At 42.6% G+C, this 17,911-nt stretch overlaps 1 protein-coding gene across 5 annotated transcripts in view; it reads right to left on the bottom strand.

Moving 5' to 3' along the window:
* SEMA5B (semaphorin 5B) overlaps positions 1–17,911 on the bottom strand; it is a 277,400-nt gene that overhangs the window by 128,844 nt on the left and 130,645 nt on the right. For all 5 annotated transcript variants that reach the window (XM_063341108.1, XM_063341109.1, XM_063341110.1 and 2 more), the window contains one exon: positions 9,693–9,898. In XM_063341108.1, coding sequence (XP_063197178.1) covers positions 9,693–9,846 — 154 coding nt within the window. In that variant the 5' untranslated portion in view covers positions 9,847–9,898. The remainder of the gene's footprint in view (positions 1–9,692; positions 9,899–17,911) is intronic.

Raw genomic sequence — 17,911 nt, 5'->3', positions numbered from 1 at the left:
TCTCTCTTTCTTTAACCTGATCCGTTGAAATCCTTAATTGTACATTAAATATGTCCGCATCCCAACTGCTGCAATTTCTGGCTTCATTGCCTTCTTACATCTCTGATATCCACTCACAGTTACATAGGACTCAGAAGGCAGTTGGCAAAGTACAACCCCTTCTACCAAATGGGCCAAACCAGCAGTTTCCTTCTCTCTCTCCACAATACCTAAATCCAACTCAGATGTTCTTCCAGCTATCTCATTTTCATGGTTTTGCTCAGTTTACCCCTCTGACCCCACATTCACCACCCTTCCCACTCCTGCTTTCTTTTCTAGCAGCTTCACCTTCCAAACACATTTATACCTCATATCCTGCCCACTCAATCAATTATTCCTGTCTTGGCCAACTATGAAACTCCTCCTCAGATGAGAGAAACAATGAGCTAACCCATGAGTGGCTTGAGAGTCACTGTGACAGCTGCTTGCAGCGAGCCATTCCCTTTCAATGAGATCAAGAAGCAAATAGTTGCTAATGTACCTCTCCAGCCTGTCCAAGAACACACGGATAGGAGATGATTGGAAGAAGAAAGAATAAGACTTTTTTTTCTCTGGGTATCATGAAAGAGGGAATAGTCCCATATCTCATCTACCAAGGAACAGACGGAGACAGAAGAAAGGGCTCTGCTCTTTACCATCCTGAAGGGAAAAAAAAGAACCAAAGACTCAGGCAGTACCTTCACGGAACTATAAGAATCACAAGAGTCGTGGTATTCTAGATATGTTATCATTTAAAGTTATGTCAAATCTAGATGATTTTGCACCTCTCTCCTCACTGCCTACAGCTCCTTCTTGAACTAACCTTACTGAGCTTCTTCCATCCCAAGAGAGAAATGACATCTGGAGAAGTAGGCATGGTCCCTAGTGCCCAATGGTGCTGACAATGGAGTCCTCTCTGTCTTGGGCACATCATGAAACTAGTATCTCAGTGCTTCCAATTGTTAAATGGGTTTAGGGATACTGGCTAGTGCATCAAGACCTAATTATCTGTAAAGCACGCAATGTACAGGAGGCAATAACTGTTGCTAATGCATACCGAGCATCTTGACTCTTTGTTTCCTAAATTTTAATCATTTCTTCAAAACAAGCGTGCTAAATTGTTTCAATATGGAGAAAAAATAACTTAGTCCAAACCTAATTTTTGAGAAAGTACAATTATGACTGCTTGTTTGTTTACTTTTTTATTAATAATATGGAGCAGCTGGAAAAACACACCAGTCTATCAGGAAGAATCCAGGGATTCGGTCCCAGATAAAGAAAACACCAGTTAATAAGCATGCACTAGTACTCACTCCCAGTATGGGACAGTGTGCAGTTAAGCTGTCCTGGGGGCCTCCCAAGGAAGGAGACTGAAGGACTGTGAGTCACATTCCAAATTCTGCACATTTCTAAAGTTCTTCAGCATTTCTGCTCAATCAGAGAGGCCAGTCTTGGCACACGCTCTGTTTCACTTGGGTTCCTATTTGCAGATGATGAAGGGCAGGCAGGAGCTCAATCAAGACCTGCCTCAGGTGTGCTTCCACTTGGTGAGTCCCCAGGCCTCAGGCTGGGGATTGAGAAAGAAGTCATGTAACATGAGAGAGGTTCTTCCGTCTTGAGCATGGCTCCAGTTGCTCACACCACCACAAGACCTCAAACCCCAACTAACATCCAGCATTGCAGATCCTTACTGGCAATGGCCGATTAAGAGCCAGTGCTGCAAGAGTGTAGGATACAGATGCATGTCCATGAGTCATGAGCATGTCCATGTGCCATGCCTGAGATCAACAGGACCAAAGGTGTGTGTCTACACAGCACGGGACCTCGTGGAAGGAATGGATCTGGCTTTCCTCAGCAGGCTACTAACCAGGGCAAGCATTACCCTAACGCTGCCTCCCCTCCCCAGCAACCCTCCTCGAAAACCTTGCCCTGCTACCCCACACAGCACTGCATGGTGTCATGCAGCTGTAGCCCTGTGCCCCACCACCACCTTGTGAAACTGCTAACCAGTGCCACACACAGCCCCACTGTTAGCAAACCCACAGCTTTCTTGTTTTCATAAGGATGTTGCAGAGTGTTTAAGTATTGTGATCCATTGTTTACTGAGACAAGCCCTGCAGCTGTCACGCCATCTCCCTCACTGAGAAAGATAAGGTGAGTGCTCATGCATCACTTGCAGCTTCCTATGACATTCTGATCAGTATAATCCCTCTTTTCAGACAGGAAAGCAAGCTGCATCTTGGCTCCTACAGCCACTGCAGTCTGATGGAAAAAACACTCCTTTGTCATCATTCAACCATCATTCGATCTGCCTTCTTCGCATCTGGAGGCAAATTTTTTTTGCTGTCCTTACAGTTACATGTCTACATCAGCCACTTGCGCCGGCAAAGATGGTACAAGATTCAGGACAACTGTTTTCACTAGTCAGAACGTAGGATAATGCAGAGAAAGCATGGCTAAACTCTCCTTGAATTTCACCTGCAGATAGACAGACCTGCCACAGAAGCAGATGTGTCTGATTTTGATGAACATCTGAAACACAAGTTGACCCTCTGCTGGCTCATCAGAGACTGAGCTGGAGACACTCAATTTGTGCTTTTTAGCTAGCCAGACCTATGAGGACTACTGTCTTCTGTGGACAAAGGTCCCACTGTGAGTCAGTTACACCAATGAATTGGAGCAGAAGCTGTAAAATTTTGAAAGGCTTTTGAAATGAACCTGTTCTCACAAGGATGAGTGTTTTTAGATTGCAAGCTGGCTATTAATAGTAAAGGATTGTCAAAGACCACATTTCACCTATGACCTCCACCTCTTTTATTAATGTGCTGTAAGACAGAGCAATCCCCATGTATAAAATACAAATCTGAATATTGCAGCTCAAGCACTCCCATTAAAACACATTCTAAGGATTGCCTACTGTTATAAAAAGGAAAGGATGGATGATCTATGAAGTCAGAGCTTTTAAGCCAAAGCACAAGAGTTGCTTCAGGATTTTATCTGCGCCTCCCAAAGCTAGAAATGATCATAAAAACCTCTAATCCAGTCTACTGTGTATTGTAGATCACAGACTTTCATCCAGCTAATCCCATACTTAGCCAAGGAACATGTTGGATTTCTTAACCACTTGATTCTGACATGTTAGAGGAACAACTTGGCCAGTTGGACCTATGGTAGCAGAATTCGCTAGAAACAAAATCGTATGCTTCGGTTTCCATTTACAGACTTGATGTTTCAGTGCTGTGCACTTTGGCTGTGTCCTAGCTCAGCACATAAGCATACACTTGGTTTCAAGTGCACAATCCCACTGACTTCAAGGTAAGTACATATTAAGTGCTTGACTGAGCTGAGACTGTTTGTGGCTTTCCAGAGTGGACCCTGCATGATTAAACAAGAATATTTCTTATGAGATTGCTTGTACTAAAGTGAGCTTTATCAAAGCATAATGACATCCTTGGATGGAAGGTTTTAGGAGAACGTGATATATTAACACACATCAGAAGCAGATATGCTAAATAAATGATGTCTGCCATACCACTGGCTCACAAAGTTATTCAGTTAGGGAACTATTCTAAGTAACCTTAAAATTGAGAATGAGGTCTCCATAAGGCATATCTTTGTTTGCACTGAACTACAGAAAAAGAAGAAAAGCACTTTGCTTTGCTTTCCATGCTGTTTCCTTTGTCTGGGATGCTGCCTGGGTTCCGAAAAGAGGCAGCCCACTTCTACGTCCTAGATCCAACCACTCTGATAAAAAAAGGACCATGCCCATGCTGCTGTTAGTTGCTGCTGTTAGACCCAGTTACAGCAGTGGAAACTCTGGAAAATATAAATAAACTACTCTGCTGTTGACCAGAGCTTTTCATGGCCTTGGTCCATGCATACTACACTGGTGACCTTCTGAGTACCTGTTCCTACACATCGTGAACCCACCTCATTCAGTCCTGCTGCTGAGTGTGCCCTCCCTCTCATCATCATCACCACTCATGGTCAGAGGCTGCTCTTTTACTTGAACTCTTGTACCTCTTTAAAGTTTTACCTTCCCTTACTCCAATAGATGAGAGTTACTCAATCACTTTGCTTCCTGAAGCTTCACCATAAAGTCTTCCTTTCTCTCCTGTTTGTGATGATTTGCTCTGTCAAAAGCATTTTGTGAATGAAGGGCACTCTTCCAAGACCCCTTTTCTTCTCGAGGCCCCAAGGAATGGCACACTGAACAATTTTTTCAATCAGATCTCAATGTGATTATTTGTGAAGTGCCTTGGACACCATTAATGGGTAAGTGTCAAAGAACCAGCATCAGTATTGTTATAATTATTATTATGGAATGAAAAAGATATTGAGAGCTGTTGGGTGTAATTTTCAGAAGTTTTGCCTGCGAGCAAATTACTTCCCTAACCACTGTATATTTATGGCTTTATTAGTCATAATTTTCAAACAAATTCTAAATCAACCCTAAAGAAGAAAATATCAGCTTCATTTGCCACAGTTCCATTTTTCAAGATTAAAAAGAAAATTTCCACAAGGCTTGCTTAATGGAAACAAAATATATACTGAAATGCACTGAAGGTCAAATATTCTGTAGCACCCACAGGATGCCACCAGTTTCTGGTCAAAAATCCATCATTAGTTAATGTTTTTGACTCCCTGCATGGAGATTCCAGGGCAGCAAGGCTATGAGCTAGAAGACAATTCTCCCATAATGTATTTTGCCTTCCCTTTGCTGTTTAAGCAGATATACCTCTCATACTTCATCCCATAATCTTCATCCTTCCTTAACTAAAATTTTGGTTTGGATTACAAAAATCTCACTTGCTCAAGAAAAGTGTAAATCTTTATCAGAATTTCCTAAGGGGCTTTCCTAGCTGGCCTTTGGAGTTGATGGATGCTAACGTGCTTTTATTTCCATCAATATACAGTAAAAGGAATAATGTATTAGTGACCAATTCAACAATAGTGTGGGTGTTTGGTAAAATGTCAAGAACCTTCAAAAGAAATAAATCATACCCTATTATCCTTCAGCCCACAAAGTTAAAACAGCTTTTGCTTTCAATATAACAAGCAAACACTTAACTGCTCCCCACAGATTGCAGTGTTCGAAGCTGGCCACGTTTCAATAAAATGTTGTTTAAAGAAAGAAAATATTGAGAAAAAATATATAGCAAGCTACATTCAAGCAACCTGAATCACATTCATCTGCTAGGAGGTAATAATTACAGACAGTCTGAAGTAAAATCCCAGATTTAAACACTCCCAAACTAATTCATTTTGAAAACCTGAGGCAACAGACAAAGCAACTTGTCTGCGTCTGGGAGAGACTGAGGATTAGATGATGGGTTAAATGCTGCACACTGAGAACTCACCCCAGATGTGATGATACGGTCTGCACAGCTGAGATTTGCAGTCCTGAGAAGATCTGGGATATAAGCCATTTAACTAAGTCCACCTCTCTCCTATGCTTCAGCATGAGATCAGCTGAGGTGTTTTTATGGATGAAGACAGGCTGCAATTATTAAAGCAGGGACAAATGATGTTCTTACAGCTTACGCTAACTGTCTTGGCCCAGGGGAGAAATCCCTGGGAGACAGAACAGAGAAAAACCTGGGAAGTCTATCATACTTTTTCCTGAACATAGTGATTTAATGGATAAAACTAATGAGAAATAAATAATGGTAGAAACTGCAAGTGGAAACCGGTCTACAACTCATTTCCAGTTAAGTTGTGAACATCCAAGTGATTCAGATAACACAGATGAGTTTGCAAACTTTTAAGCACTTCCTTGGTAAACAAGCTGAAACCAGGCACTCTGCACCCATTACAAACATATATGCACCTCAGTCGTGACTCTGGCTCCCAAAATAACAAATCTTGCGTAGTATTGCTGTGGCAGAAGATGTTTCTGGCTTTCCCAAGGGGCATGTTACAAAGGAGCTCCAAATGTCTTTAATGAATAGCAAAGGTGCTTTATGTCTAAGAAACAGCCATATAAAAGTGAAGGATACTGCTAAGAACCAGGACAGCACGACAAGGGCATAGCCCAGTTGCGAATGCAGGGTCTGATCTACTGGTTATAAGATATATATGGGAAATACAAGAAAGATGATCATGACTGACAAGAACTAGCAACAATTTCTCCAGTGTTTGGCTTATTAGAGTGGTCCACAGTGGAGCTGTGTCGGGATGACATACTGTTTAGTGAAATGGGACTTGGACACATGTGTACATGCATTCATAAATAAAAAAGGATGCGCTCAGAATACACCTGACTTGTTTCACTAATTTCTCAACTCACTGAAAAACAAACAAGCATGCAAGATCCTTAATGCAGTTACCCACTCACAGCCAAATAGGTAATAAGACACCAGAAATAGGCTCCTGGGAAGTAAAAGATCATTTTCTTATTGATCTAACAAGGGAAATCAAACTTTAACTGGATTTCTTATAAGCACAGAGTAAAACAATCTAATTATGAAAAGCCCAAACTGGGTACGTTATTATTGCTGGTGAACTGTACAATGAGCATCATTTATAAGCCCCAGGGAAACTGGGGCACTGTTGTGTTAGTTCGCTACTGTGCAAACACACAGGACAGCGCTCACAGCACAAACTCCTAACCTGTCCCTCATGATCTCTATGCAGTCTGCTAGGATAAATCATCCAGCTCACAGCCCCTTCCCAGCCCACATCTCTCCTGGCAGCGCAAACTTTATCTTAAGCATATAAAGCATATTTATGACTAGAATTTATGTCCCTTGACTTGTCTAGACCATTTGCTCTAGATCACAAGTAATGGCAGGTGGTTTGGGGAATGGACCCTGTAAAGAAACACGCATTTCTTCAGGTTCAACCACAGCTGAAGTAAAAGCATTTTGCATACGTAGACTCCTTTCTGCTTAAATGAGTAGGTCATGTACTGTATTCTCTCTTTCTTAGCCCTACCATAGCAATACAAAGAGATATCAATTCAAACAGACGGTTGACTAGTGTGGATGAGATACAATAAGCAAGAGATGAGGCATAGAAAATACATAATTTCTCAGGAAATAAGCTAAAAACTAGACAGAAAGGAGTCTTACTTGGATTCTTCTGTGACAAGGATATTATCCGGCCAACTGGATGTTAAGAATATCATAATGTGGAGGAAAAGTACAATAAAAAGAGAGGCTGAGCACAAGTCAGGTGGGAACTGAAGACTGGAGAACACAAAACATGTTATGGCATCCCCTCTGTATTGCGATGGGAAGCCTGGCTAGCAAGGTTGTGAAAAAGAAGCCTTCAACCCCTTTGTAACATAAATTGCTTTGTGAATCTGTTCATTCTGGCAGTAAATTAATGCATCCTGTATGACTGAATGGTCTGGGGCCTTTCTTATTATTACTGCCCATCCACTGAAAATTGCGGCTGTAACATAATCCTCCCCCTTGGCAGCGGGAGTATCAGCAGAGCTGCTGCTGAGGTCACTCTTTCAGTCGTTGGTTCCATGTTTCCATTGTATAGCAGGTTGTGATCCATGGGACAATGTATTTGGAGACCCACAGGAAGCCCGTGAGCCACGCTGCTAAGCACAGGCACCCTCAGAGCAATTTGCAATAGCACATAAGAGGTAGATTCCCCAGCTTGTCTCCCGTGCTGCCTAAACCTGCTTGTGCTGGCATCACAACAGGGTATAGCTTTGAGGTAAATTGTATTATGAACAGATACATGTTTTTGGAGGCGTGAGCCCTCTTCCACAGAACATAAATACTATGTGCAGTGGAAATAAGGTGCCTTTAATTGTATTCCTGTGTATTTTCCAGCAGAACATGCAGGACTAAACTCTATCATGAACAATCATGAGGAAACAGGTGCTGAGAAAAAACAACTCTGAATCTAACTTGGGTTTAAGAGAACCAAATGATAATCTGGATCATTTTCTTGATGTGTCTGCAATTTCAATCTTTATTTCTTTTGTATAATTGTCAAGTTCTAATTAACTCATACCCGCTTTTGCCTTCTGTCACTAAAGAGAGGAAGGGAACAAGAACAGTGAAAGGGGAGGAGAGATTATTTTTTTTCTGTGAAAAAATCATGCCTGATTAAAACAAAGCAAACTGGCAGAGTATGAGTGCGTTTACGTAGCCACCACTTTTGCACAGAACCACTCATACTGACTGCCAGAAATGCCCATCAATTCCTCAACATCAGGAATCAGGGCTCTGATATTCCCTGCAGAATTATTTATCTCAGTGCTGGATCCTGCAAACACATCCTCTGCAAACTCTGTGCTCCTGCTTAATAGAAAGAACCCACACTTCTTTTTTCTTTACCTGTAACATCCTCATTATTGTATTATCTATTTAAATATCTGACTGAGTTCCACTACGTTTTTAACCACAAGAGTTTCTCCTTTCACCCCTCCCCAGTTAAACAGATGGTTACACTTATTTAGCAATTAAAATCAAGGTTTATTTACCCATTCCACCGGAGCAAGGTTAGAGCCAATGCCATATCATGTAGTCTTAAAGATTTTGCTAATTTACTTCAATCCATTTAAACCTTTAAAGCATAGATAATGGAAAGCAGACAAGAAACCTCTTACACTTTCCAAATTAAGAGACAAGAGTTTCCTCCTCTGTGAAAAAGAGTAAAGCTTTCTAGAACAATCTTGAAAGGTCAGCAAGGAAGCCTTTGACTACTTTCTTCCTGGAAACCCTATCTCAAAGGTCACAAAACCACAACTAAATTGCCTTTAGCAAAGACCCCTAACTAGAGACACATTGCAAGGTACTTAATTGCCTTTAGTGAAGAATGTAACTGGAGATGCATTGCAAAGCCTTAAATGGGAACCAAAATCAATATTTCAACATTTAGGAGGAAACCATTTTTAGCAAGGAGATGGTCAGCAGCTGATGATGCTGGCACACTCAGCTTAACACACTAGTCTGGGGTGAATTCAGAAATAATGGTGGTACCAATATAATGATCTAACTGCCGTGTGGGTAAGTGGACAGATTGGACAAACAGCAACTTAGAGGAGTACATACTCATGAAAAATCCAACTGGGATAAGGACAAGAGAAATTCCGTGTTGCAAAAGAACAGTATAAGGATTGCCCATTGCAATACAAAGGTCCCCTCTCACATTCTTATGACCTCGTCCAGTTAAATGCCCAGGTGAAAGACAGAAAAACTACTAGCTGAGGTGATAAATACATAACAAAAACAAAACAAAACAAAACCAAACCAATAAACAAAAAGGCAGCCACTCCCTGCAATTTTAAAACAATGTACTTCTCTTGTATTCAAATATGTCCAAATTCTCCATCACTTTTCATGTATTAAGTGTCTGGATCCAGCCAGCCAGGTGAGGTATACAAGCATTATTGAATCCAGTTAGAAAAAAGGGAACTGAAACACAGTTTCAGTATGGCAGATTACAGGGAGCCTGTCGCAGAATTGAAAATGGAGATTCTTAGACCAGTAGTCCTAAAACTGCCTGAATTAAGTGTCTGCTGTGCAACCTCAAGTTAAAACACTGTAAAGCATCAAAGGGAATATGATTCTTCAGGCCACTGGCATTGGCCTGCGGAACACAGTAAGGAAGACAGCACAGACTAAACCACCATCCATAACAACACCAGGAAGGACTTCAAAATGGATCATCCTACTGGAACTTGAAACAGGAATAGAAGCTCTTACCTTCAAAAGCAATTGTGGGGTGTTCTTTCCTGACACATTGCTGATGTTCAGCTTCAGAGTATTCAGGTACATTCTGTGATGCTGAGAGATGAAAAGCAAGAAGAAAAAGGCTTGGCAATGACAGGGAAATGGCCTTTAATCTTGAAACAACCATGACTGAAGGGCGGCTGCAGATCTAGCTTCCAAGGTAGGCCCGGGGAAGATACCTGCAATACAAATAATTCCAACTTTCAGAAAGACGAATGCTTATCCAGAGTGTGTAACATGGGGAGAGAAGGGTGGAGGTTCCCCTTTCATCCCGATCCCACTTGTGCTAAGTACACAAGATAATATTCCACAAACAGCATCTAAAAAAAAAAAAATGACCCAATTTACAACTGTATTGGGGCTTATAACTTCAAAGAGAAGGGAAGTGCACAGCTCCCTAAATATCTATCTCTGTGTGCCTTTAGGGTATGTGTCCTTATACAGCAGCCAGTGTGCAATGGCCAGCGCTGACAACACGAAATAACTACTCCAGGCATGAATGTGTCCCCCAGTGTGGACACCTCACTGCTCACTTTCATGATGTGTCCATGTTTAAATGTCAGGCTGCATTCAAGAGATCGCTAAGGGAAGGCCTACATCAGTTATCAATAGCACGAAAATACATGTGCAATTAATACTGTTCTAATAGGAGATTTATCATTTTACCACTGCTGTCTTAAATGTCTTGAAACAAGAAAAGCCAATTTAAAGGTGTTGCCAGGAAAGTGCTAATTAAGGTAACATAAAAATTAAAAGAGCTTAATGGGGAGAATGGTGAGAAGTGAGTCAATTGCCTGCATTATCATGGGATGCTATAGCTCCCAGTCACAAGAGCTGAGGCACAGCTAAAGAGAAGGAGCTCTTGCTCCCAGGCTAGGGGAGGGAAACGCCATGCCTTTTCCATGTGAGCATTTTTAACAATAGCAGCAGGAAAGATATAGCTCTAAAAACTCCCCTGGGCCTACCAGGCCTGAGGCAGGGGTGGAGGATTAATTAGCCCATGCCACAAGCTCCCCGAGGTGCTGCTGCAGCTTAGGAAAATCTGCATTGCCAAATTTAATCTTACTGAAGTCCATATTGTGTTTTCCTATGTAACTTTGTTCAATTATTACAAACACGTTTTCAAACAAATGGAGTCTTCTACCCTTAAACCTTATCTAGTGATAAAGCTGATTCTGATTAAATTCACACATAACAAGATTTTCAGTTCCTGTGGGTGTAGTGATTCGCAGAGCCCAATACCTCTATATTTTAGTTCGGAATCTCCAAAACACCTTCAGTGATCTGAAGTGGCCAGGCTGATAGCATGAGGCACTGATACACAATGACAGGCTTGCGGCATGGACCAAACTCCAATATAGGGGACAATATTGCGATATCAAGGAGCTGGAAGAAGTTTGTAAAGGTCTTCGGGCATCACAGAAGCAATAAGGGACCGCTTACAGCAGCAATGGGAGACAGCTGGTTTGAAAGAGGGATCCTATGTTTTATTCTTATCTGTATTTCTCTATGATTTTAAACACTGGCATTAAGATGAGTTGCCAGCACATACATTATGCATGTCTTCAGCAGCAGCTACATACCATTGACTGAAAATAGCATTGGCATTAAGGATTTGGGGTAGTTCTAGGGACTTGTTTTCCCAACTAGCGTGAGTGAGAGATTACAGCATTTCACAATTTTTCCAGCCCCATGTACATGCAGATTTTATGCAGGGATGTATAAAATCCCCTCCCAGTTCTCCAAAGGAGGTTCTACAGTGCTTCACTACGGAGGTTTTTTTTTTTTAAAACACAGAAAATATCATGTTAAATTAAAAAATGGAACTGGCAGAAGTAAGAGATGTGAAATCATTCAAAGCTACAGCCAGCACAGCATTTAGTCATTAAGCACAAGCATACTGCAGGGCGTACACCACTGAGTAGGGTGGCATCCGAGTTGATGGAGATGTTATGCAAGTCATGCTGTAATGAAAATTATTGATGATGAAGCATCGGATTATATTTTCAGCCATTGGTTTAAATGATCATTTTTATTCCGTACGGATCCAGAAGTGAAACACAGCACAGAGATGTGAACCCCAGGGATGTGTATTTTGTATAGTTCTCAGATCCACTTAAAGTTCCAGAAGAGGCGAAGTCAAACTTTCGTTAGATAGGAGATGGTTGTTGTGGGAAATGCACAAGAGGCAAAAGGACTTCTTCACTGTCAGACATCCTTGCTGGAAACTGGAAGAGACAGTCATGGAAATCTCACTTTATACATGCTCTACGCCTCCCAGTGCAGCCATTACTGGCTAATCCTAGAAATAAGGTACTAAATTAGACAGACTTTTAGTCTGACCCAATGTGTCCACTTTCATGTACTAAGCATCAAAACAATGATCTCAAGCTAGGTGAAAAAAATTCTAAAATCAAAGACACACGGTAGGATCCCATGCTTCCTCTATGCCTCTATGTGATTTATAATCAAATTCAAGTTTCACACTCATCAGGGTCATGAAATGATAAAAAGTTGCACACTGGAAAGTTTCATAACATTGCACAGCCTATTCTGTTCCAAAGCCGAGTACATTTACTAGTGTTTTGTCTGGACTAGTTGTAAAATGTGCCAAGTAGCTGGATTTCTGCCACTTTCCCTGGGAGATTCTACCACAGTCCAAGAGACTTCAGTGTTCCTTAGAAAGCTGTAACCAGTATTTGGGGTAAAGTTCCATCTTCTTTTTCGTTGTTGTCATAGGGAAATCCAAAGTGTGCATGAAAATAGCGGTTTCAAACTTGATGCATAGTGGAAAGTAATATATGTCCAGACAAAGATGAAAGAGAAACATTATAAAAAACTTGTATCCTTCCCTATGTCTCCTATCTCCTACATTCAATTGCATCCATCAGATGTGTGGAACTCTCATGTGCTGAGAAGTTGAACTAAATGAGTGTCATGTGCAGCCCTGAACTGGTGTCTACTGGAGTCAGAGTCAATGGGTAAATGCCACCTTGATCAAGGGTGACAGAAGCCAGAGCCTTACAGCACAGCTGAACAATATTCAGACACTGGAGAGCATTGCAAAAAGTTACTCCTTCAACCTGCCCCTTCCCGGGCTGCCTTGCTCTTTTTTTTCTCAATATTTTAAGAGAGACGCTAACTCAGTAATTGCTATTCCCAGCTGCTGCAACTTTATTTCTGAAAAAAGCCATACTCTGAATACGAAGCAATGCCATGTGCAAGAGCAGGTCAATTGTATGCCAAGAGCAAACTAGTAACTGTCTGGGAAAGTCCAGCAGCTAGTTATGAAGTGTAAATGTTTTAATTCTATTGGAGATGGCCAAACTCAAGCCTCCAATCTTGCCCAAGCTGCAGATTTTCACTGTGAGGGCTGGAGTATGACCAGTGCTTAGGATCAGTTCTCATCCAGACCTCTAAAACACTGCACGTCCTAAGCACAGCCCAGGCTAGCGGTGGTTTGCACTGCTGGACTGCTGGAACTTGCCCTAGCGTTAAGCCATTTAGATACAGTTAAATGCCATAAAAAGAGCTGTTCTTATTAGAGACTCTGCTCAAAATGGCTTAGGGTTCAAGAAATCAGCTGTCAAGGTTTCAGTGCAGATGAGAGACAAGAACTCAAATCTCTGGTTAAACTCAAATCTCAGACAGGACATATCATTTCAATTCCTTATTTGCTCATCTTGATGTATGTTTACCACCTCAGCTATGCCCCCCCCACCCCACAATGTTAAAAAACAGAAAGATAAAAATGTGCAATAAGATTATCTGTCCAAGTTTATCAGTCCTCTCCCTCATGAAAGCCCGTCCTCTGCGCCTCTACACAGTCCCAAGGCACAGTGATGGGGCATATCTCTCCCCTCTGCACAGTGAATCCCTCTGGGCCTCTGCCAAAAAGAGGTCAACAAATTCAAGCTCCATTGGATCCCATGAAATATGCTCCATAGACAGGTATTTTGTAGAGCACCACTTCCACCACCATCCTCTTGTCTCTTAAATCAGTCTCTCTTAGCCCATGGGGCTCCCTGGCTGCAGCAGCGGTGGCAGGGCACGGGCAAAGGGCTGCTCCTGGGTACAGCAGGAGTTCTGCACACTCCATGTGTCCCCAGGGCCGAGGTTTGCAACCGCAGCACCCATGTGAGCACAAGCCCGCTGCCACACAGCCATTCCTCATCCAGGCCGTTTCATGGCAGCCCGATAGGGACAGCGTATAATTCTGCTTTGCCTCGTGGCTTCGCCCCCTCGCACAAGTGCAGCATTCAGGGGATCACCCACCGTCCCTCCCTTATTCATTCTCAGGGCATGAGTCTTTTCCAACTCGCCCTGTATTGTACCATTGTAACTCCATTGATTTCACAGGAACTAATCCTGATTTACAGAGGGTAACTCGGATCAGGCCCCCTTTGACTAAAGCTCCACGTCTAAAAGAAAAATACCTTCAATCAATCTTCAGGGCTTTAAAACAAAGCACACTTTAAAAATGGCTGTACCAGGAATTCATATCCTGCTTTCCTCTGACTGTAACTATCATTTTGACTTAATAAAACGTGACAGTAAAGTTTAAGGATAAAAGAAAATGCTTCATCTTTCATTTTAAAGAAAAGAGTTGCCTTTAAAAAAGACTAAAAAAGGAACCTCCTATAAAAGCATTAATTCTTCTGTTCAGGATCTTTTGTGATTGGCACAGTTATGATTTTATTAGAATGGGATACCAGGAGGAAGAAGAGCAATGGAAAGAGGTGGACATTAAAGTATTCAAAAAAGTACTGGAAGAATAAGGGAAATAAATATAAACATTATAAAGCAAGACAGCTCAGCAATGCGGCTATGACAGGCTGGCACAGGCAGCTCTGCCCTAGAAAACTCCAAGGCCAACAAAACCACGGTCCTTTATTCACCCGCTGCTCCTTGCCCTCCCCTCCCACCCTCACCATCTGGAATTCGTCCCACCGGACTGGCTCCAAGGGCCGTTTCACACTATCGAAGAAAAGGCACAGCTTTTCCCTCTGCCCCTGGCCACATCCGCACGCTCAGTCCTCAGCCGTGCTTGCACTGGGGAGACGGATCTGTCTCACAGCCAAACCATGGCACGCTGCACTTGGTGCGTCCACATGTCAGATCTCATGTGCACCCTTAGACCAGGCTCCCGCATAACAAGGTTTTCTCATTTATTTACTTTTGAGGCAAATGTATGGGGTTGGTCAAACTACTGTTCAGATGAGAATCTGTAAAGACAACTTGTTTTGCTTTAATTAAATCACCCTACAGTCTTCTGAAGAATCGGTGAACTCATCTCTAATTTCACAACAGCTCTTGTTCTGGCTGGGGTTTGCCATGCTCTCATGTGCCCACCTTGTTCAGGGCTTCCCATGGCCTCCACACAGCACGTAAAAGCCTCACACTGAATTCACTCTCACAACACACCAGGAAGACAGAACTACATGTTCATGCCTATAATCCAAGTGTTATCTTTTAAAACGCCCCTACAACTGAGCAGCAGGGTGGATCACAAGAGTGCGCAGGTAATACGCTCTCCTGCGGCAAAGCAGAAGCTCAATCTCCATTGCTGACCACTGGGGCACTCTCACAGCTCCTGCCTCGCACAGTCTGCAAGGCACCGGTTGCAGTATCACAGTAGGCTTCATATCAGAAATAAACAATCAAGATCTTGCAACACAGGTCACTTTATTGCAACCTTTTTGTCATCTATATAAATAATTCAGGTAACTCTTTGCAAAGGAGAAATCAGTATAACCTAATATGCTGTTAGGTTCATGGCTCATGAAGCCTGTAGTGGAGCTGAATGGTAATAGACTATAGTTTGATCTTCTTAGGTCTACCTCCCACAGAAGATTGACAGTGCACTTTGGCGCATTTTATTTCTAGAGCGCTTTCTGATTGCTATTCAAACCCACCCAGGAATGGTCAAGGTCCCAAACCAAGCCCACAAAATGCAATGGGATGTTCTCGTTCAGATCAGGAAACAGAGACAAAACTCTTCATAACGGCTCAGTACAAAATGAATTGGTTGGTGTCAGCCCACTTCTGGTGGACTGGTGTATGCCCTCAATGAGCCAGCATCGGCCACCACTTGGTTACTTGGCCACAGTGGCACAGTCAGTGGCTGCATGGTGCTGGAAACTGAACTGTTTCCTCACCTTTAGACGAGGCCCTCCAGAACAGGAACCTATTATAGAAAGCTCCCATTAAATAAAGCTGATTCAACAATAAAAGCCTGTTTAACAGAGCAAAATATACTATACTGCTGGGTTTCTGCCAAACCCAGTGGGCATAAATAAATACGTGCTCTGCTGACACTCAGACCCGCTTTTGAATAGTGCTAACCTGACCACACATTGAGTGCGTCCCCAAGTGCTTCAAGAGAAACTCCCCAGAGGGCTCTAGATCTTTTTTTTACTGGCTACACATAATATAAAGACATGAGAGGTTTTGTTAGCGTTTGTTTGGGGTATGAATTTAGCACTTGTGAAAAGGTGCCTTGGAGTCTGAAGTCTTCTGTTTATCCAAAGATCGTATTTGGCAATGAAGGCTTACACTCATTTATTTCCCTGGTGGTATGCCTCCACCATTCTCTAGAAGACTACCTCTACAGTGGGGATGGAAAGACCTTCTATTTGCTCTTCACAGAATGAAGAGCATTCTCTCCCTCTCTGAGAGACTGTCAACAGAGATGTAAAAGTGGAGGTATTTTTGGTAACTCTGGGACCTGGACTGACTGTGGAATTATTTTTCACATGCTCCATCTGTAAAACACAAAGATTAAGGCAGAGACCAACACAAGAGCAGAATGCAATGGATGGTATGGTACTTAGCACGACTGCAATTCAGAGACAAAGTTTACTGCAGCCTAGATTAGAAATTGGGAGCTCCTGGCTCCCAGTCAAAGTCTCTGGATGCTCCATTAAACGGAGAGGATGAATGAGTGTAACAACAGCCCAAGAGAGGAGCCATCGCAGGGCTCACAGGACAGCAGCAACACAGGAAGAATAACTATTCCAGAGGCCCTGCCTGCAGCCGGGAAGCATGTCCAGGGCTCAGCATCCCTTGCAGTGCAGTCACCTTTCTCACTGTATGCGTGATATAGAGTCCTCTGCATGGGTGCTGTAAATCCAAGGTGCCAGACGTGCCGTTTACATGCAGATCAGCTATATAATGCAAATACAGCAGATCCAGCATCAGACTTGCTGCAGTCACCTGGCTGCAAGGGCTCTTTCTGGCTTGAGGTTTGCTACTCAACCCATAGACCCATGCCTTAAATCTATAGCTGTTGCAGAAACACTAAGGCAGCAGTTTTTCTTCAAGTTGCTGCCCTGTACGATGTGGAATGGTCTGTAAATGTGCAAATCAGCAGAGACACAGCCGCTAACATCACACTGCGCAGCCAACGTCATTCCAGTACACTCTGGTGCCTGACAGTCTGGAGACGCTCCTCTGTTTGCAGTGATTTCCAGGTGTGTGGTGCTGCTGCTCACACACCTCCCACTGCAGCTGTGACATTATAGCTGTGGAAACTGAGGCACAACACAACTCTGTGCCTCGGTCACTAGTGACTGCAGCCAGTTTTTGTAGAGACAGAAAGAGAAGTAAACTCCTTCGGACTCTTCCAAATGCTTTTGGTATGGGGTTTTCTTTTGTCTCACAGTTTAATATGAAAAGCATAAGTGTTCTTGAATTTTTGACTAATTCGAGTACTAAGTGTTCTTTTACTGACATTAGCTTTTTATTCAACTCTAATTATAGAGGGTCTACTGGAGACATCCCATGGGATTTTTAGTAAGGAAGTTAGCAAAAGTGGTACCAAATTGTACCGCACGTATAGGTTGGTAACTTGCAAGTTTTCTCGCTTCAACATTGTGAGAGCAAGCTGGGTCAACTGCAATCCCCAGATTGTGTCAACGGGATAGGTGATCCTGATAAACTACGTAGGAGCCACTCTAGTGAGCCTGTGGCCACGCAGTTGGGAAAACAGTAAGAAGATGAAATTGAAAAACAAAACAAAACAAAACAAAAACCAACCACAATTCTCCTTTGACCTGAAGGAATCTCGGAGTTCAAGTCTCCAGCAGATGAAAACTGAGCCATGAAATCGTCACACCAATCAGCCTCCTGCCTGACACTCAGCCATAACATATGGACTTGACTTTCCCTAGAGCCTTGTTTTACCATTTTAA

Source organism: Chroicocephalus ridibundus, chromosome 7 (genome assembly GCF_963924245.1).
Source record: "Chroicocephalus ridibundus chromosome 7, bChrRid1.1, whole genome shotgun sequence".
In the NCBI taxonomy this organism is placed as follows: Eukaryota; Metazoa; Chordata; class Aves; order Charadriiformes; family Laridae; genus Chroicocephalus; species Chroicocephalus ridibundus.
This window is presented reverse-complemented; position numbering and strand designations above follow the sequence as displayed.